The sequence below is a fragment of the Catharus ustulatus genome, chromosome 1 (assembly GCF_009819885.2).
Source record: "Catharus ustulatus isolate bCatUst1 chromosome 1, bCatUst1.pri.v2, whole genome shotgun sequence".
Lineage (NCBI taxonomy): Eukaryota > Metazoa > Chordata > Aves > Passeriformes > Turdidae > Catharus > Catharus ustulatus.
In genome coordinates, this window is record NC_046221.1 from 37259726 (window position 1) to 37282765 (window position 23040).

Sequence of the window (23040 nt, forward strand, 5' to 3'; positions counted from 1 at the left end):
ATCATAACTCTTACAGATACAGCCCAAATTGTTGGACTAGCTTTAGGAAAGAAAAAATTTAGATATGTCACATTCCTCTGTGAGAGCTTATCCTCTCAGAATCCCAGAATGACTGAGGTTGAAAGGGACCTCAGAAGCTCATCTTGCCCAAGCCCACGCACAAGAAGGGCCACCAAGCGTAGCTGGCTGCCGAGGATTAGTGTCCAGATGGCTTCTGAATATCTCCAAGGATAGAGAATCCACAGTCTGCCTGGGGAACCTATGCTAGTGCTCAGCTGCTCTCAAGAGCAAACAGAATGTTTCTTTGATGATCAGACAGAGCCTCCTGTGTTGCAGCTGGTGCCCATTGCCTCTGGTCCTGCCACTGAAAAGAGCCTGGCTCTGTTCTCTTGATACGCTCCCTCCAGATACTGATACACACTGGAGAGATCCCCTGTGAGCCTTCTCTTTTCCATGCTAAACAGTCCCAGCTCTCGCAGCCTTTCCTCACAGGAGAAATGCTCTAGTCCCTTCATCACCTTTGTGGCTGTTTGCTGGACTTTCTCCAGTACGCCCATGTCTCTCTTGTACGGGGGAGCCCAGTGCCGGACACAGCACTCCAGGTGCAATCTGTGACGATGACATTCCTGTCCCAACCCATGTCACTATTGCAGCAATGCCCACTGGTCTGTGAAAATGACTTATTTTAACTGCATATAAAAGGATGCATTTTTATGTATGCATTCCATTTCCACTTTGCTTGGAAAGGCTGTGTACTAGAAATACAAGGAAGAAGAGAAAATGGATTATCTTTCATCTGCCACACCAGGAATAACTGATTTTAAAACCATCTTTTTATAAAGAGATTGACGCATCACAATGCTCCAACAAAGGCAATTTCCCTAATACTTAACAACATAATCTGTATAATTGTAAGATTAAAAATGTAAACCAGTTCAGTTTGATAAATAAAACAATGTGGATCCATTATATTTCAACCCTTCTGCTTCCAGAAAACAGCTGTAAATGAAACAATTGTACAACTCGAGAATACTGATGCAACTACTTTGGGACCTCAGGAAGAACTCTTTGGGGGTCTTCTAACTCTATGTGGAAAATGAAGTACCATGATATTTACAGGAAAACAAAACCCAAAGATTCTCTCTGGCAACAGAAAACAGATTTAAACAACCTTTTACTCTTGGATCTGCTACAAATTCTGTTTGCCTGTGTTAAGGGTCAGTCAAAAACTGAACCAAAGGAAATGGATTTTGATAGCCTAAAACCTTTTCTAGCAGTTTAATCATAAAATACTTAAATATTAATTACATATCACAGTTCAAAGAATTATTTTGAAAATTTATACCCTCATCATGAACACAAATCCACTAAAAATTACCATAAGGACAACAAATCTGTTATAATGCATAATTCTTTATCTGAAACTCATCATGAAAACATTAATATAATACCCTAAATTTGGGACATTATTTACCCAAAAACCATGTTAATAATCAATGAATTTTAAGTGAGTATCAATACATAATGGTAAATTCTCCTGTCTCCTATCAGAAGACTACGGAGGAATTATTCTTCAACTCTACTGGTGCAAAAAATCCCCAAGTTCTGGCCTGGATAGAAGTTGCAAGTGAAAGCTGTATTTAGATCTTTTAAGCCACATGAAAAGAAAAGTTCAATATTGCTGTATTTATTTTTCTTCAACTCATGAGGACAAGCAGAAAGAAATTAAATTGTTGTTTTAGCTTTAAATGAAATTCAACATGTTTTAAATGGTCACAAACCAAAATTATAGCTTCTTGTTGACTAACCACAAAACACAGCTTTTCTTTAGACAACAGTAAAGCATTTGGAACAAGAATTAAGCACCCTCATTCAGTGAACAAAAACCGAACAAAGTTGCACAAAGTTGTGCATTTCATTAGAATGTTTTGAATATCAAATTGAAAACGTGATGTGACTATTAATAAAGATTATACTGTTTAAATAAAAAGAACTGAGAAGTTCAAATGAAATTTCTATGCAATATAAGCCCTGAACACCTGAAGAATGCTGTAACAGAAATTTGGCCATTACGATTCCTACATATTGAAATCAATAGGCAGTTAAATGAGCATACATTTCTGAAAACAGAATGGAGAAAACCACTGTGCCTTCACCTTACAAAAAGTACAACTTATTACAACTTGTTCTAGTCAGCAGAGAGACAAAGAGAAATGTGTACAGAGAATAAACAAGAATCCACATGTTCCATGGCATATCTAGTTTATCAAGGTAGTGCTCCTAAAACATCTTGGATGGGATGAGAATCTCTTTGGAACATACCCATGATAAGAGCTGATTTTCTTGGATGAGAACAATCTGTTTAAATACTAGCTTCTTGCGACCAAATGGAAGGTCAGAGCTGCACAAGAAATAGAACTGTGACTGCAGACTACAGATGCTACAAACACTGGGAAACCTCTGATGTATTAAGGATTTTCAGGGAAAACAGATGGACATGTTTGGATCTGCTGAGCATTCAAGCTTCCCACTGAACTGTTTATTAGCTTCAGGACTACAGCAAAAGTTTAATAAAGCAAAAAACCTTACAGGACTTCTCTCATCTTTATCAGAGGCAACAGGCACTTTCACAGTTTCATTTCAGGCAGGATAATGGAATGGAAGCCATAATGGAGATACCACTCAACACAAAAAGTTGAAATAGTTAACTTCTGCTTTGGCCATTAATGCGTGCTTAGGGAAACATTTCCAAGTGCTCAATGTACGGAAGAAATGAGTGTCTGTAACAAGTAACGCAGTGTGATATTAGAACAGCTTAAAAAAGTAAAAAAGAACCCACCGACTCTTTTCTGTTCATAGTTTTGCTTTGGGAACGTGAGCGGGAGATGGTGCTGAAAAAGGAATCCTTTTTTGATGCAGACAAAGGTGGAGACCCTGTAAATTCACGTCCTCCAGACAAGCTCTCTATGCTTGGAGATGAGCTGATGTTTTTTGAACTTTGGCCTGTAAAGCAAGTATAAAAAAGCAAAACAGTTTATCAATGGGCATTCTCTTCTCCCCACAAATACTTCCTTGTCTTAACTGACATTGACTGAGAGTCACAGACAGCCCAACACAGAATGAAATGTTGAAGTGTGTCAACATGCACTGAGAGATTCAAGGACTGTTCTCACATGAAACTGAAATTCTGTATGAGAGAAGAACACAAAATCTTTGTGTATATATAGATATATACACAAACATACACAATCTAGTACACACCTAAATCTATACATATGCTAAATGATGTGTATATATATATATATATACTCAAAGATATATATATACACAAATACCACCTCACTATATGCAACCCAATATATCCACAGACTGAGGAAGTTCATGCCCTGTGTGGCAAAATGAGCAAAGTACCCTCTCATATTAATAAAAAAAATAAAAATCTGATGTCATCAACATTACAATGGAAATAGTTTTTTTTCCAACTATAAGACTTGGTAAAGAATGCTAACAAGAACTTCACATTACAAAAGTGGGCTGGACACTGAATATTTAGACTTCAAACAGGTAAAAAAGTAAGTTATGTTTGCTTCAAATTTTAAGGTCATCTCCAACTAACAGACACTTCGACGAAGTCTACTTAGTAGTTACTTATTGTCATTTCATGGAGCTTTTGAGGAGAATCCAGCATTGTCCACTATCATAGTGAAGACATCTGGGGACAAGCCTGGGCTGGTTCACCATGCCAGGGTATGCATCAGGCAGCCTCTGATAATGACCATTTTTTCTAGTTGAGGCTTACAAAGTGTTTCCAAATACTTAAATTAAAATTTTGTTTTCATTAGTTCCAAGAGGAAAAATAACCCCAGTATGTCAGTTGTCATCAGCTTTCATTAAGAAAATACTGCCTTAGGACAGATGCTCGTTTAAAAAATCTTTTTATCAAGTGTATGATGAAGTCAAGCTAGAATGACTCCCTGATATTGTAGAGTTTTCCATTCTGGAAAAAAGTTATATAGCACATCAAACTAATGCTCAAGAATTCTGTCTCTTGTTTGATGAGAGAGTTTATGTTCTCCTTTTTCCTTTCCTCTGTTTTTGGTATGCTTTCATGCTACTATCTATAGCATCAAGTATGATCCTCTGCAATTAAATCATTCACATTTTCTTAAGGGCATAAATACAGATTTATTTGAAATACACTTTTTGAAAGGAGACTGTTAAATGCTGAGACTGAACTAACAAATAACAAAACATCATGTGTGAATAAGTAGACCTTAAATGACAAAACCCAAGAAAGAATCTGGGTTTAACAGTCTGAACATTCTGTAGAAAGAAAACTCATATAAATTGCTTCCCACCTTGTCCTTCATTCTCTGTTGCTTTATTCTGCTCACCTCTCCTATAACCCTCCTACATTTTATGCCCTGCTTCTCATGTTTCTGTGGACCTTCCTTGTCTGCCTCTATCTCTTCTTCAGATCTCTACATACTACCACTTCTGCAACTTCTTGTTCTAACTTTTTTCTTTACATATTCTTTACTTCCCACCAACTTCATTCAACTGGGTTTTTCTGTTTCTTCACAGACCTCCTCCAGGCACTTACTACCTACCACCCAGTCTGATGAGTTTCCTTAAAAGAGCATGAGACAGAGGTTGTTGTAGATCTCACTTAACCTTTGCCTTCACATTTTATAGAAAAATGGGAAATGCATTAATCAAGTACACTGCAAATAATTCTGGAGATGAAAAAGGAGAAATCACTGAGATAATTCAGTTGCAAGAAAATTTTTAGAAAATTTCTAATTTTAGGACAAAATCATATCACTTGGCAACATCATTATCCTTACAGTTGCCTTTATGTAAGAAAAAGATCTTTTATGCATTTCATAGCACCAATTTACAATGGAACTGTGCTTTTGCAATAGGTAGACTTAAAAATAGTTTTGGAACAGATGGAATCACATATTTCAGCAAATAAAGCATTTATAAATGCAATTCACACAGCTAAGCAAGAGCAGCTAATATAAATGTTAAATGAAAAAAAAATCTATTTGGTGGACAGAGTAAAATGTAAAAGAAAAATATTTATTAAGTATATATCAATTAAATAGTCTCTCTTTACCATCATAGTAATAAAAGATATATTCCGCATAGGGTGAAGATTAAAAAAACCAACAAACAAAAAAAGTTAAACAATGAGCAATGTGTATTTTTCACATACTCTTCACTGTATGGCCTGGACCTAACACACTTCACCTGCAAAGAAATAGAATATGTGATAAAAATTCACAGTAAATATTGAGAGGAGAACACCTTACATATATTCGAGGAACCCACACACATGAAATAATACAGCTTGGTAAAACAATGGAAAAAATTATATGTGAATATTTTTTTCTGTATTCTTTTAGCTCTAAGGAAAAAAAATGTCAAAAATATAGTAAGAAATTAAAAAGACAGAAAAGCGTCTTCATGGCCACTGCAACAGTAACACTTCAAAAGACGGATCACAGTTCAGAGGAACAGAATGTGCAACTACATGCATAACCAAACAAGATTCTGTGTACAGAATAATAAAACTGTCCTAAAAGGGAATTTGCCCAAATAACACCATGAGCTTTAAACAGTCTGGTTCTTATGGCCTATAAAATATATAATGAAAATAAAAAATAAGAGTAATACAAGATCTAGTTAAACTAAGACAGAGATACAGTAAAACAGAAGCAATAAAAATACTATATCTGTTTGTTTTGATTCCCAAGTAAGAAGAAAGGTTAGGATGCACCTGACCCTTCTGCATGAATAAGCAAATCTGGGGAAATTATCATTAAGAAGCACTATTTTTTAATTCTACATCCGACCCTGTGAACAGTGCTGTGACACGGATTATTTGGGGATACAACTGAGAATTAAGAGAGAAAGAAAAGCACTTATGAATAATTACAGTGTGTTGCAACTTACAAAACAGAATTCTTGGATTGTGATAGGCTTTTCTAATTTCCAGAGGAGTCATTGTTTTTACAACTAAGAATAGTAAATAAGAAAGCTGAAAGACACACACCAATCTTATGTGTTTTCCTTAATATGAAAAAAAAAAGAAAACAAACAAACAAACAAAAGACATCTATGATTTTCCCAACACAGAAATTTAATGAATCACAGAATATTTTGACTTGGAAGGGACCCACAAGGATCATGGAGTCCAACTCTTAAAGGAAGCTGCTGCAACAACATTTAACTGAGTCATCATGCTGCTTCTGAAGTCCTTCAGATGTATGGTGTATGCAGGGAGGCATTAACAACCCTCATATAACTTTGGAAACAAACCTGTAGCACCAACACAGGTTTCAGGATCTCAGGACAGTGACACAAATGCCATTTGTACCTTCTCTGTTCTGTGTCTTACTGATTTTACATCTTTCTTAATGTGCAGTGTGGTACATTCTGCTCACTCAACAGCTTCACAAGAAGGTAATGGGACAGAGTTTCTAATTTTGGATTATTCCTCCATAAAAAAACCGAAGTCTTACCCTTCATGTAGAATCAAAATGGATACAGTTTGCAATAAAGTACACTTAATAATTGAACTCCACATCCTTCTTTAGCAGCTTCACAAGCAACCTGAGAACACCACTGAATCAAAACTCTCATTTTCATCTGCTCATTCTGTCAATATCAGATAAATAAATTATGGCTCCTTAAAGAACATTGGAGAAATCTAATCTCTGACTATCTAAGTATATATCAGAAGATCCTAAAACCTATATAAAACAAGTTGAAGAAACCCCATGAACATGGAAATCAAATAGCTGCTAATGATGCACACAGAACAAATATGTAAAGATCCCTGATGTATGCAGTAGTCAGAACACATTACTGTGTAGGATGTCTCAAAAAATATATATATGCACTCTAAAACGCATAAATACTTCACAGTAATGATGCACAGGATTTCACACACTAAAAATACATCAATTTCTGAGGCAAAAAGGAGCAATGTTATCTCCATGTGTTGGCTTCTCAGTGCCTCACTACTTGCCTGTTGCTAATGATACTGTGACTGACCCCAGGGTGACAAATGCTCTGCCTCAAAATCATTTGGAAAACACACAGATGGGGCAGTGGAAAAAGGAACCAACCTGTTGGTATTGTGGAGACCTCCGATGTCTTGAAAATAATGATAATTTAAATTTAATGTGACCAATAACTAGACTGTATAATAAAGTAAAAGGTGACGGCAAGGAGGAGAAGACTTACAATGAAAGGAAAGTGAGCTTCAGGTCTTACTAAGTTCGAGTTCAGTTATGGGGATATAACCAGGAACTTTGGAGGTCCCTGCTAAAACACATGAAAAATCAAAGGAAGATGCAAAAAAGACATATGAACTGATGACTCATTCTATTTGGTCCCTACAGAGGAAAATAATAGCTTTCATAGTTACAAGGAGAGCGAGGACAAAGATACCAAGAAGAACAGAAGTATGGCACCATATATAATTCAAAACCATTTGGATCTGCTCATCTGTCTGTATTTGCCATAGTGAGGATGTAGGGTATTAAAATTTGCAAAAAGAATGAGACGAGTTTTACGAAACTTTTCAGACAAATTAGTTTCCCTTTTTCTCCTGCAGTGCAACTGGAACAAAGGCTTCCAGCACTTTTAAAATTCATTTGAACCACCTCATCACACAAATCCATAGGCTTTTTATTTCAGCCAAGGCAGGTGAGTTCCCTGTTAGTCACATGCACTACAGCAGATGTTCGGCCCTAAATACCTGCCCCAAATATAACAAAAGGGAAGTAATGCAACTAAAAGGGACGATGATGGTGGAACTGGCCCCCCATGGCAAATGGGCTACAAAGTGCAAGAGCACAGTGGTTTGTACTACAGGGATGCTGATGCACGGCAGATGCCAGTGAAGCAACACAGACACACAGACACGCTGAGACACAGACACACAGAGACACACATGCAGATACAAGTACAGAGACACACAGACAGGCAAACACACACACGCGCGCAGACACAGACACACACAGACACACCGACACACACACACGAACACACAGACATGCAGACAGACACACAGACACGCAGATGCGCACATACAGACACATACAGACACACAAACACAGACAGACACATGGACACAGACACAGACACATGAAGACAGACACATGGACATAGGTAGACACACAGACAGACACATGGACACACACATGCACACAGACACATAGACACACACAGATACATACAGATGCAGACACACACCCACACACACACAGACACAGATGCACAGACACAGACACGGACACACACACATGCACACAGACACACACAGATACAGACAGATACAAACAGACACAAATGCGCACACACAGACACAAACACATGGACACACACAGGCACACACACACAGACACAGACAGACACACGCAGACACACACGCAGACACACACGCAGACACGCAGACACACACAGCGCTCGGGAGGGACCGCAGGAGCCGAGCTCTCTGCCGGCCCAACAGCGGCGCTCTGTGGAGGGACAGCGGCGGTGCCGGCGGGCGCCGCCCGGGCCTACCTGTGGTGGCCGGGGGATGCTGCTGGGCCTGGGCCTGGGCCTGGGCCGGCCCCGGCGGCGCCGCCTCGCCCGCCTCGCCTGGCAAACAAACAACAGCGTTAGCGCGGCCCCGCCGCTGCTGCTGCCCGAGGGAAGAGCCGCAGCTTTGGGGCGTTCAGCCGGAGCACCCTGCTTTGAACAGAGAGGACATTGTGAGAGAGCGCTGTAGGGACAGGCAAAAGGAAACGGGAAGGTTGGATAACCAGTAGTCACAGGCTGCAGAACCCCAGTGCTTTTAAGCAATGATTTAGATCAAAATCTAAACTTAAGTGGAGAGTCAAAACTGTTTTGTCACTGGCACTTTATGGAGCCACTGTCATTCTGCTATTTGGGAGGTTGACTGGAAGACCACTGGAGGTCACCTGGCCCAAGCCCCTTGCTTAGGCAGGGTCCCCTAGGACACATTACTCAGGACTGTGTCCTGATGGCTTTTGAGTATCTCCAGGAAAGGGCACTCCACAACTTCTCTGGGCAATCTGTTCCAAGGCACGGTCACTCACGGTCACTCACACAGTAAGGAAGTTCTTCCTTAGATTCAGGTGGAATTTCCTGTGCATTAGTTTCTGCCCACTGTCTCTTGTCCCAGTGGTTGCCACCACCAAGAAGAGGCTGGCTCCATTCTCTTCACATCTCCCTTTAGATACTATCTCCTCTCTATCTTATCTTCTTGAGGCCAAACAGTTCCAGCTCCTAAGCTTCCATGTCCCTCTTATGCTAAGGAGCTCAGAAGTTGTATCCTTACTGTGAAAAAATTTCATAATTACCTATTAATATGTATATTTATATGTATTTTTTTAAAGGAAAAAACCTCCTTTTGCCAATCTGTGTTTTATTCCTTTTATTTGTACTCAGTTCTGCTATTAATAAGGACAATTTCTTTATCCATATGAAAAGCATACTAATTTTCTAGAGACACTTCATAAATAATTCTAAATTGGGGGATCATTTCTTTAGGGCATATGTGGTGACTGCAGAAATTCTGTTTGTATTGCAACAAATACCATAGTAGTATCAACTTGTAAAAACAAAGAGTAGCCTGGAAACTATTTAAAATACAGTTTTGGGAGAACTTTGTCTTTAAACTGGTCCTCCAATGTGTCCTTGTGATAAAGCTACATTCAAATCAAAAACTTTTTGGGTTTCACTGTGAAATGATCTGGAAGCAAAACTGAATTGGGCACTATCAGGGAAGAAGAGAAAGAGAAATGCTTTTTTTTCTTGGCAATACACTGCCATTTGGTAATCAAAGAATATCCAGTTTCTGAATGATGAAGGATCCAGTGGAACACACAGGGCAACTATTGTGCTTTTTTCCATATTTTTTTCATTATCAATATTTTTATCTTTCAAAATAACCACCTCAATTGAAAATCCAATAAACTCAATATTTGAATTCAACTTTTGTGCCAATGAATTACTTCACTGTGCAAGATCCAGGGAATGTTTTAATCCCTCTTCTGTCAGCAGGCCACCTTGCATAAGTAATCAGTAATGATACCCAATCTTCTTCTGTGCTGAGGACAGGCTGAATGGGATTAATATATTATTAGGAGGAACTGAATTTCCAATTAGGTGTCTGGATACTTTTTTCAGCTGTGATTTGTAATGCTGAAGACTCATCTGGAATTACAGGCTTGCAATTATGGTTGGTATTTTTTTTTTCACTCTGCTGTTTTTCCATTTACATTATCTAAATTATATATACATATATATATATTTCAGAAATTCAGCAAGTACCAAAACTTTGGAGTGAGAAATAATTGCAACTGATTATGTAACCCAATCATCTCTCCTCTAGAGTATGACAGCATAAAAGCATAAATGGTAGCTGGTTTGTGAGTGGTAACTGTTAAACAGAGCTGTTAAAGCTGGGATAGGATTATTTTGACTGTCCTGCAAGGTATTTCCTTACCAAGGACTTTTTCACAAAGCAGATCAGCCACTTAATTTAATCTCTTCAAACTTATAATTCTCTACATATTAATTAAAATTATCAGCACTACTTGAACATTCAAAACCTGAAAAGACCAATGAGAAAAATGGATGACTTATTTTATGGCTTGATGCCTGTTAGATTTACAGCACTTTAGCCTGTTATACTGTCCATCTGAACATCTGTGAGTATTACATCAACTGGAAATGCAAATGTCTATCAATTTAAATCCTAAATCCATGTCTCTGCCTACCTCAGCTTAATAACCAAGCTCCAGGAGGCTGAGGAGACCTGAATGCACATCAAAGAACAAAAACAGGAGACAATTAGTGACAGCTAGTTAGTAATTTGGGAACCTTGTATTTCCAAACCATGCCAAATAGCTTTTAGATACTCTACAGCAGAATCCACACCTAGAAAAAAGCCAGTGTAGAAGCTAAGAAGTTCAGCACAAACATGAGTGGAACGAGAGCTTCTGAGAGTATGAATATATTTAAAATCCTGAATCTCAATGTCTGGGATAGAAGTACTGGCAGCTTCTCATAGCTGCAGAGGGTGCTCTCATACACAGGATTTGCTGTACTGCTCTTTCTTGAGGTGGTGTTACTGTCCTCTGCAGAACAAAAAAGACTTACTCTAGCTTTTAAGGTGTGATGGAAACTGTGCGTGTACAAAGGTCCCTGCAGCAAGCTTCAAAACGCTTTTTAGCATGCATCCACCATGGCGTCATTGCAAATAGGGATTTTTTTTCTGAACATTTAAACTTACTTCAGAAAGAATTCACTGGGGAGCTTCTAAAACACTTAGTATTTCCTATTCTTATTCTTTGTGTCTCTTTAAAAATATAAATTATGGCACTTGCAAACATAGCTGCCATCATTTAAAATTTCTATACAATCCTAGGTAAAATACTTGTAACTGTACAGGTCTGGAACAACAAGCATAGCATTAATATAGAAAACAAAACTCACTGTCATCTGAACCCATTAAAAATAGTATATTTACATATTGTTGCCCTTAAATTACCTCTGCAAAGGCTGTGCCAAATATGGATAGACAGAATACACTGAGAGGAAGTGTAGTATGTTTTTCCCTCTTACCATGAAAATACTTTGTGCCCTACATCATAAATTCTTCATAACTTTACCAAATTTCCATATTCCTGTTGATAGAGCAACATGTGCAACACAACTACAATTTTTTGTTCTGATTCTTGCATAGGAAATATCAGGTGCATTTCCTGATGATACATCAGTTCATTGGTCCATACAATCATCCTTTAGCAGCTACATCAAGATTAAGTTACTATAAATTCCATCTACAGAAGTTGCTTCAAATTGTGTGCTTTTATTATATTAAGCAGGGCAAGGAAACAGCCACCTAAGGACCACTTTTAAACTCAAAAGGGGAAAAGAGAATGTGATAAGAGAAATATAGAAAACTCTTAAAAAAATGAAGAAAAAGTGCAAATAATTTTGTTCTACACCTAATTTTACTTCCATTGTAGTGAGCAGGACTTGCATCAAAGTTTCACTGCACTTCAGTTTCCCGTCTGCACTGTAAAATCCTTGCTGGAGCAAGTTTTGAGATTCTTCTATAACTGAGAGAAGCTGCACATCTGGATTTTGCCAAGCAGCTGTAGTGGCCCTTACAGAAGTGCCTGTAAGTTTCTGCTCCAAAAGAACAGCTGTACCTTTCAGTTTTGCTCCCTCAGTGTCTGCTGGGAATGCCATGCATCATGAGAGGGCCTTTGGACCATGCAGGTCCATACAGGAAAGAGAAAGAACACCAACTTCAGCAATGAAGTGTTATTTCCCTTCTTTTACACTTTCAAATCTGGTGAAAAAAAGAGAAAGATGCAATCCTATGCAAAGGTTCAGGGCAACCAGCACCAGCCCTCAACCTCATAACCAGGACACTGAGTTGCTAAAAGCAGCAGATACTGTTTTGCTCTACATACTCCTTGAAAAGCACATACTGCCATGGGTTGGCTGAAGATGAAAAGCAGTAACCTACCTTGAGCGTGGCAGAGTATAGCAAACAACTACCAAAGCTGAGCTTGTGAGTTTGTTGTTTGAATGAGCTGTTCTCAAGAAATATAAAAAGAAAGGCTTAAGAAAAAAATGCAGTTTTTACTAAATAAAGTGCAGAGGGCCGTCACAAATTATGAAAAGACAAATTCGTATTATGGTTCAAATAACTTCTTAAATAAGCTCCACACATTCTAAAGGGAATAAGAATTTGTTTATTAAGAATTACTCTCTAACTTCCTTCACTTATTATTATGTATTTAGCTAATACTGTTATGCATGCTATTTTTTGCTGATAACCTAAAAAACCATGTATGAAATTAGTCTTCCAGTTAAAAAAAGGTTGCATCTAAAAATCTGAAAAATTAATTGGCTCATGTTTATGGTAATGATTAAGTTTGTTGGCCTGTCTGATGCAGTTTCTGGTTAATATATTCTTGGAAGTTCAAAACTCCGTACAGTATTTACACATTCTTGAGATGATATCTAATTCTGTATTGCACTGCAAACGTGCTGTTGTACTTGGCATAGGCATCCTGCCTAACAAAATACTTTTTTGGCTATTTCCTCCAAATATGTACATGCTGATATAAAAATCAATAGAAGAAAGAACTTTCTTCAGCCCTGAAGCTGTACTACAAAGCTTTCCTCAGTCATGGCACTGCCACACATCTCCCCTTTACCTTTGCCCAGCTGAACTGGCATGCTTTCAGACTTCATCATCCTCTGCTGCTGTGACTGGTGGTGGTGGTGCTGCTGGTGGTGCTGCTGGTGGTGCTGCTGGTGGTGCTGCTGGTGCTGAGGGGCTTCCACTGTGCTCCTGCTTGGCATTGAAGAGGGAGGGAAGCTGCTCCCGCCAGCAGGAGTGCCTACTGCCCCACCTGAAGCCATGGCTGGAGCAATGAGCTTTCGGCCAAAATTCAATAAGCTGTTGGAGACTTTGTTGATGTTCAGAGGGGTGGTTTTAGCGCTGGCACTGAGAAAAGAAGAGGAGAAATCATCATGTCATTGCCAACGGTTTGGATAGGCACAGCCATACGTGCATCATTCTTCAAACCTTGGGAGAAAAAATTCCAAGATTTGAACATTACAAAGTAAGTGTTTTACTACAGTTGCACTGGAATACACACAACGACCACAGGGTGTGTGTGAATTTTTCCCAACCAGAAGTGGACAAATTATTTTGGTCCTTCTCCCTGAAGAATGCAGACTAATCCCAAACAAAGTGAGTTTGTATCAATTTTCTTAATTTGCCCTCCTAAATTAAAAAAAAAAAAAAGAATAGAAAAGAAGAGTGACAAAAAGCAATCCAGGTTCTACAGAATTAAAAACTTTATAAAATTGAATTTTTGCACTTATTTGAAGGCTGCTTTAATATATATTTCTGCTAGATTAAATTCTCTCCAATGTTTAAAATGACTCAAGCCCAAACATGTCTTTCAACAAGCAAAGCTAACACTAGACTTTCCTTTTAGGTTGGCAGACCTAAATGTCTCTTGCTCTGAGTTCACCTTCTGCCAGCCCAATCATTTCAAGCCAAGCAGTTTTTAATTCAGGAATTTTTAAAGCAGTAATCCTGATTTCTAGAGTGATTTTGCTGAAGAACTGCTTCAGGGTATAACACATACTGAATCACAATCCTTATAACTGTTACTTTTTATTTTTAACTACGGTGGCTATTTAATTCACTTCAGTTATATGCAACATTAAGAATGAGGAAATTGTTGAACCATTTAATTTGTCTAAAATAAAGAGGCAAAGAACCTTCTAATTCCCAGTGGAAGTGTTCATATAACCCACAGATTAGCAAAGCCATTCTTATTTGTTCATGCAGTAATTCCCTGCCTTATATAATTAATGGTTGAAATATCCTTCACAGAAATATATCACAACCACAAAGACCTTTTCACTCCTGAGGTTTTATTTTACCGATCTGTACTCCCATGATATAAATAGCTGTCCTTTAAAAACAGAAAAAAATGTAATTAAAACCAACACAATCATTGTACTGGGGGAAAAATAACTTTACAATGTTTTGGGGAAGTTGAACTAAAAATAAACTACAAATGAATTAATACGGGTGATTTGTAACTTCTGCAGACACCTGGAAGAGTAATTTTGATTTTGCTCTTCCTGTAATTTATCTATTTGTCTCCAGAGATGGTTTTATTTTAGAATACACAATGCAAACATGCACACACATGTAGTGCAAGTCCAAAAAAACAACAGCTGAGTTATTTAGAATCAGAATAGATACTCAGAATAGACAGAAAAGGAGAGCTATCAGAAGAAAGTACGAGAGCCTGCATGCTCACAAGATACAGCCCAAAGCTGTATGGGGCACTTCTGCCATATACTGGTGATGAAGAAGAATGGCATCTAGAATTCTTTAGGAGGAACTGCAGTGCAGAGACTGGGACCAAGTGTTGCTTTCCAATTTATGGAAGCTGGGAAAAAATGCTGCATAATAATTACAGGATGTTTCTGTATCTCTCAATTTTATTTGATTGCTACTGATGTTACAAAAAGTCCTTCCACAGTCACCTGAGAATGACTGACAAAGTCACTACCTGGAAAGCATCTGCAGAACTATAAAATACTGCTGCAGGAGGTTCAAATGGTTTCAAAAGCAAACTGAGTCATTACTAAAGACTGAAGTGTTAATGGTTAGTGACTCAAACAATCCCTGATGTGCAAAGGCTGAAGGCGCTGTGCTGAGGCCAGGTTTGGACCCCACAACTGAAGGGGAGGAGGAGAGTTTTTGGATGTTTGGTGACTCCTGGGTGAGAAGCAGAAGTCTGCTGACCCTAACCCTTAAAGAAATCCAGAGACAACAGTGTACTCGCTCCACACAGTGTCTGCACTGAATGATTTAAGGATTGCTGGTGTATCACAGTGCTGGATCTTTGCTGCAGCACAAAATGGAATTTCTGAAGTTACAGCTGATTTGGTTCCACTAACAGCTGCAACACCCAACACTGCAAACCCAACAGCCACAATATAAGCACCTGTGTGACTGAGCACTGACAGGCTGGTTTCAAAGTCCTGTTCTAATTGTCCTGCCTGGGCAGTGAAGGAGCCAACAAGAGAGTTGTGGCTTCCAGTTTATTTCAGGCAATTGAATGCCTTTAACTACTGCTCAGCTGGCACAGGCTTGGAAGGGAGGGCAATACAGCTTTAACAGCCTCTTGCAAGGGTATGAACATTCACCCACCACTGGGCAGGCTGTGAAATGAACAGTCTCACTCCCTCTGGAAATGAAATAAATTGGAAGATGCTCCCCTGAAAAGGTGGGGGAAGTAACAACAGCAGTGTGAGAAGCACTTCAAGAGACTGAAGTTGAGATTTCACCTGAGAAATATCTTAAGTCCAAGCTGTTAAACAACTTTAGCTACTAAGGGGTAACCTGTCCAGACCAGCTCCTCGAGACTTGTCTTCTTTTGCCAGGGATGCCAGCATACTCCCACTGAAGATCAAAGGACATAAGTCACCCTGCTAAGGGTAGCTCCCTCAGGAGTCCAACAGTTTGGTCCCCTCAGACCCTCCAGAACCTGGAATTACCAGGTTAGCCAGTTTTGACTGAGGGATGGCCAGTGGATTTATATGCGAAGGCTCACAGAAAAGAGCCAGGGAGATTTGATAAGCCCTTGGGCCCTTTTAAATATTTGGTTATTTTTGTGGTAGACACAGGAGCACAAATGTCAGCATTTCAAACTGAAGTTGCTGCTCTAGTGGATTATGCCAGACAAGGAAAGGAGTTGGGTATGTGAATCAACACTCAATAGATTACTTATTTTTAATAATCTGCCTGTAGTAAGCTGAGTTTTCTCTTTTCTTTTTATAGGAACCTGCTAACAGATGAGGTCAAGCTGAATGGGATCTCAATTGTTATGAACAAGTTCATAAGTTTTAGTATAATTGTTAATGTTAAGCTTTACTCTGTTCTGGTTGCTAACTAATGTTAATGTTAAATTATTGGCCCCATTCTGTTCCAGTCACCATTCTGTCTCACCTGTGTACTCCTTTTTCCCTCCATCAGGTGTTGCTGCTGCTGCTTCCCTGAAAATGGTGCCTGGGAGGAGGGTGACATCATGGACTCGCATGCAAATGAAAGGAGTGCAAGGGACACTGGGACATTATTTGGACCTAAAACCCCTTAGGACAACGAGCCCAAATGACATCTAGAGCTGAGACCAGTGTCTCCAGGTTGGGAAAACAATGCAGAATATGACTCACCACCTCGAGCTGCTTTGATCCCACCACCATGATATGAACAGCACCTTACCAACATGAGATCCCTGGACTACAAGCCAAAATTGACTTCCCAGGGATTTCTCTCGAGGAAGGAAGCCCCAGCTCTGCCTGTAAGACACAGCTGCACTCCTCCTTCAGGTTGCCCATCAGGAGCGGCAGCAGCGTATGCAACCCCTCAGGTTCCCCACCCAAGCTGATTTTCCAATAAAGGCCTTTCAAGGAGCAAGTCTCCTGGCCCACTCATTTCATCAATGAGTTATTACCAGTTGCAATAAATCTCATTACATTGCTGATTTTGGGGGTCATACCAGTAATACCTTGGCTGAGATTCAGAACCCAAACTTTAGTATATTTTCCCCTCCATTTACTGAAAACAATCACTAAAGTTGGAGTTTGGAGTGGTACATCTCACTCACTCCCCTGAAACTCTAACTCCCCTTAGAAGAAAGGCAATGCCTGGTACATTGAGTCCTAGGTCTATGTTGTCTCTAAGTCTAGAACCTTGACAATCATTAAAAAAACCCCTTGAATTTGCACAAGAAATTTTATGTACTGCAAGTAAGTGATTTACACTGACAGGCCAGCTGAGCAACAAAGCCACTGGATACTTTGAGCTTAATGTACCATTGGGATTGTGATAGTGCACAGATGCTGGAAAAAAAGCTTATACAGAGTCTTGTGTATTTGTGTCCAGCAGCTTGTTTCTTTCTTGTTTCTTTATTTTTCAGCCATATTTTGCTTAATAAAAAGGTGTCAGTTTTTCTTCTACACTGTTTGATTTGCTCCTTTGACATATATGTCCATACCAGGACACATTAGTTTATTTGCATTTTTCAGATGGTTGGAAAGAGACTTTTTGAAAAAAAGTTCATATTACAGGAAGAGTAAACATTAACAATTTCCAAGCCTTTATGTCTGAAACTGGATTTTTAGAAATGCTTCCAACAGTAAAATGCAAGAATGTTTTTGAACTGCGTGACAACTAGAAAGGATAGTTATCACCGCTTCTAATAACCTGTGGTGTGATTTGGCTGTGCTGTGAACTGACACTGATAATGATCAGTTCAGAACACATAAAAATTAATGAAAAATAAATAATTGTGCCATCTAAATATCTTTTCAAGAGGTGATTTAAAAAAATGTATTGTGAAGTAAAATCTGTGCAATTTCTCTGAATGACAGCTTCAGAAAATGAACAACAGGAAGGTGCTACGTCTCTGGAGGACTTATATTAAAAGTGAGTTGTAGTCCAGTAAAATAAGAACAATGTGTCTATTTCTTACCATTTTTATGTCTGATATATTAATGAAAAGGATGATTACAGCCATTAAACATGGATCAATCTAAATTTTAGCCATCTAAATGTACCAGACATGCACAACAATTATAAGAAAAATACTGATTGATTTATGTTGTAGAATTATCAGCAGATGCATTTAAAAGTAAGGCATCAGTTTAAAAATATGAGTATCAAGGAGACATGAATTCCATCCACAAAGCAAACAATTTTGTTTCATCACAATAAGCATCATTGACCTTGACTGTGAATGGTGTATTTTTAAACTAGCAGTAGGAAGATGATTCAATCTCTGCTGTTTTCTGCTAAGATGGAAATGTTTTCTTTTAAACAAGCCTTATTCAAAGGCTATTCTCTTTTCAGTAAGTCATCATTACAAGAGATGAGAGACAAATATATGAATATGATGGATTAAAAAGTTTTACATGTGATAAAATAAGCAACATATATTAGAGATTTGTCAAGATATTTTAAATATATCACTTAGTCTGTGGAATTAAAGATGGTAGTTGATTTAATCCATCTCTGCTTACTGCAGAAACATTCCCTAATGTTACATCTTCCAGTTCTCTCCCTATTCCGATCTTAAACAGTTTTACCACACTTGACCTACTCTAAGCATTCCTGTCTTGGGATTAATCTATCCCAGATTTTCTTCTATCTGAACTATTCTAAACAACTTCCTATCTTCTTTGGTGTGTATTCTGAGTTTACGTGTGCAATTAATTTATATTCCTACATAAATTTAATGAATTTATTTTTTTTGGATTTAGGTTTCCAGCAGGTGGCATTCTTGTTTGGACTTTGTGATTTACTTGTTTTTTTCAAAGTCCTTGAAATCTTTCTTTTTGAAACTTCAAACAACTTATTTTTCCAGCTTAGGCAACACTTGAGATAGTTTTTCAAAAGAATAAGTAAAAACATTAAGAAAATGCAATAGAAAGCAGTAATTTTTGACACCTGTCCTCAACTTTAAGCCTAATTTATATAAAAAACATGGTTTTGCAGTCACTCTGCTTAGCTTTAATTTCTGTTTCTTTGTCCCTTTTTAAAAGCTTCTCAAACTACTTCATTTTAATTTTAGTTGGCTTCTAATACAGCTGATTTCAACAGAATGTGATAGAGATGCAAAAGTCTGAAAGCCAGCAAGTTCTCATGAGAACCTTCAATTGAAGCATTATGGCTTGTGCTGGAATGACCTGCAGCCACCAGCAGCCACCAGCCATTGGCACCCACCTTGTGGCCACCCAGATAATACAGCCTTGATGAGAAATTTTGGCATTATTGAACAAACCACTTCTAAAAGACTGGAGGAAAAGTTTTGTAAAAATTGCTTCAAACTCGATTTACATTAATTCAACTTAACTTAGCTTCTGGTAGATGGATACTCCATATTGCAATTAGGTGCATTATCAGAATTAGTTCAGCTACAGAATTCACACTGGCAATGTTTCAGGAAACATGTCACTGTGTAAAAGTGTCCTCAGCCTCCCTTAAAAAGATGCCAGTGAGTGACTGCAACACTATGTGTAAAAACTTCAGTTTTTTCATGTAATAGTCAAGGGACAGATTTGAAAAAAATGTCATGAAATAAACACATGTGCTTCTAATACTGCTTATGTAATTCCTGTTTAGCATAAAAATGACTTCTGAAACATTTTGTTTGTGTAAGGTCTTAGTTTGGTGAACATCTATTTAGAAATAGCTTACCGGGTTTTGTTCATCAAGTCTGCTCCACGTGCTTTGTAATAATCTAAATTTTGTTGGAACTGGTGAGTCACCGGTCTTGGATTTCGCTAAAAAATACAAAAAAAGCACTTAAGTGTAATTTTCTGTGAGATTTTAAGCAGAGACATGAAATACGTTCATTGAAGAGGATTAGAAACCTTCAGAACAATTTTTCTTCCTGGCATCTTGGTTTTTCTAGGCAGTAATGTCATTTACATAAAAATGAAGACTTAAAATACTTAATACCAAATTCTACCTGTAAGTCCATTCCATGGTCACAGAAATCAGTATTCTTCCACATAGTGATGAGGCTGTTTGCTGTAGTGGTAACTTTCCTAATTAAATCAATAATTCTTGGACAAGAACAGATCCTGATATGATTTCTTCCTGAAGGTCAGGTATAGAATTTGACTAGCTCCAAGCTAAAGTGCTATGCTTTTAAAGAAAATGGTAAGAGTATGGAGAAACTATAGCAAACATTTTGAACTGAATACATCACTAACAGTATCTCTGTTAAGCAAAGAATTAATTTTTGTGAGAAAACCTGAACAATCCCACTAGATGGCACACGGAGCTTATTTTTGCTGTCCAAATTTCACCCAACTCAAAACTGAAGCCACGAATAAAAAACTGTTGTCCTGTAATAAAGTGTATATAATTAATACTGAAACCAGAATTCATTTGTTATTCTTCACTTCTGAAACAATGAAACTCCTTCATGGAATCATACTGCCTTCAGTATTTTTGAAATCATTCTTTTGGGATCTAAGAATCCATTGAGCATTAAGCACAGACTGCAGTATATGCATAAAGTATCTTGATCAAATGCATGCATCATGAAGGACGCTGTTTGGAGGGGCAAGTAAATATTTTTAAGGAAAAAAATTTGCATGTGGATGGAAACGAAATAACAGAGTAGTAAGGAGAGGTCCTTTAAAATATGTATACATATATATCTAAATGAGAAATAGCTTAAATAATTTCTAGTGCAAGAGAAAACAAAATGGTAAATTTCTGCATAATCATCAGATATACGGTATAAAAGAGATCAAAATACTTTCTAAGTATTTGCTACAACGGTTTAATCATTTACTGGCTGTTACCTTTTATTCTGATCTGCCTTCTTAAGTCCTACTAGTAGCAAATACAGTTTCAGTGAGTCATGCACTGACCTTTCCAACACTGTTGTTCTTGGGTGAGAGTACGTTACATTTTTGACAGTGTCAGTCTTCAGGTGTTTCAGTTTCACATGTGGTGTATTTGCTCTCCAGACTTCTTTATAGACTGGAGTATCTACAGTCTTATCCTCTCATTTTCCAGGTACCTACAGATAGCCCTCCTTCCTTGAAAATCTTATTTCTTGAGGAGAATATAGGACTTGAATTTTAAAGACCAAAACATTGCATGAGCATTAAAGGAGAGAAGAAAATGTATAGAATTGGTAGATACCAAAGGCCAGGATGATTTCTGAAAGCATATTTAGAGGGTGGGAATTTCCAGATTGTTTCCTGGAGTTAGACTTAATCTTGTATGAAAAGTCTAATTTTCTTTCTTTGGAAGCAAAATAAACATTTTAAACATGAGTGTTTGTAATGTTCATTAAAAAACGAAGCAACTAAAAGCTATTAGACAAGCATTAAAAAATTCTCATCTATCCTACCACCCACATTGTAATGGCTGTTGTACATTTTTCATCTCCTGTTATAAAAACAATGTTTGAATAACTCTACCTATTCATAGAGCTTGAAAGTCAGTCCTCATCAACTGACAGCAATAACAATGAATCAGCTTTAGTTACTATTGTTCTAGTTTGGTAATTCAATACATTTCTATGATAAATCCAAACTGACGTGATGAGGATAACTGATGGTTCTGTGACTTCTGTATGAGTAATCAAACAGTGTAACTTTTCTCCCATGAATTAAGTAACTTCTTTCTTTGTATGTTTTGAAGGGTAAGGTTAAAGAGTAAGAGATGGCTAAAATAATGGGCACTTCTAAGCCATAAGACAGCTCTTTGAAAAGTGCAAGTTACCAGGTGCTAGCCAGATTTGAAATTTGCTTCCAGTAACTCAGTATATATTGATAGTTAGCAAAAACACTGAAATTTCTTTTTCACCACCCAATAAATAATAAAAGAGATTATTACATTTCTTCTGAATTAAATAAAAACCCAAAACCAGAACAAGAGGAAAATATCATGTGGAACAGTATCTTGAAACATATTTATGTAAAAATGACAAGCAATTGAAGACATGAAAAGCTGATTTACTATCTAAGCACTTAATGCCATTAATAGGAATAACATCTGACTTGAACATATGAATGAGGCTCAAGCATTACTTTCACAGAGGTCTATTTAAATTCCTATGAGGTTTAAAGGCATCAAAGGAAGAAGCAGTTTAAAGTAGTATTACATGCAGTGAAAAAAAAAGCTCTCTGAAAAAACATTAGAAATGCAATATAGTAAATGTCAAGGGTTACTACTGCAACTTCTTTTGTAGCATCACTGAGATAACCCTTCAAAAAATTTCAATATTAAAAAAACCTAACCTGGTATATATGTTAGCAGACAAGTATCTGTGGAGTGCCACCACAGAAAATTTAAATACTTCTGAAAACTGAAATTCAGACAGTAAAAAATACGTTATTTTAAAGATTAGGATCTTTAGGTCAATGTGGTTGTCCTTTAAGTTTTGTATTCCTTCCAACCATTTGGCTAAGTTAAATGTAAAAAGCAGAACAGAAAACCTACACAATTACAATGTTTGTTCCTTAAGAATTTTAAAGTAATTCCCTTCTCTAAGCATTCGAGTTGTCCCCTAAATTACAACCTATGTATTAGAACTAAGGACTAAATTTATATACAAAAAACATACCTCTGTTGCTTAAAATATTCACAGCAACCAGTTTTTTCCTACACAGTGCAATTTAGAATGACCCAATTTGTATTTTTCATTACTTATTTAAGTAAAGTTATTCCTTTTCTTTTACAGTTTATGTACATTGTTTTGTTACTAACTTGGATAAATTGGATGAAATTAGATAAAATAATTTTTTTCTCAAAAGGATAATGTTAAAATGACAGTGAAATCAATCCTTCAAATTTATAGTTTGTTGAATCCCTCCAAGAAATGGTGTAAGGGCTGAGGGCATTATACAGATTAACATGTATATGAT

At 37.5% G+C, this 23040-nt stretch overlaps 1 protein-coding gene across 8 annotated transcripts in view; it reads right to left on the reverse strand.

Moving 5' to 3' along the window:
* LOC116993544 (TBC1 domain family member 5-like) overlaps positions 1-23040 on the reverse strand; it is a 325432-nt gene that overhangs the window by 37531 nt on the left and 264861 nt on the right. For 5 of the 8 annotated variants that reach the window (XM_033054285.2, XM_033054293.2, XM_033054299.2 and 2 more), the window contains 4 exons: positions 19844-19929; positions 13266-13558; positions 8581-8658; positions 2840-3003 (listed from right to left, as the gene is read on the reverse strand). In XM_033054285.2, coding sequence (XP_032910176.1) covers positions 2840-3003; positions 8581-8658; positions 13266-13558; positions 19844-19929 — 621 coding nt within the window. The remainder of the gene's footprint in view (positions 1-2839; positions 3004-8580; positions 8659-13265; positions 13559-19843; positions 19930-23040) is intronic. The other 3 variants (XM_033054326.2, XM_033054336.2, XM_033054344.2) reach the window with 1 other exon arrangement.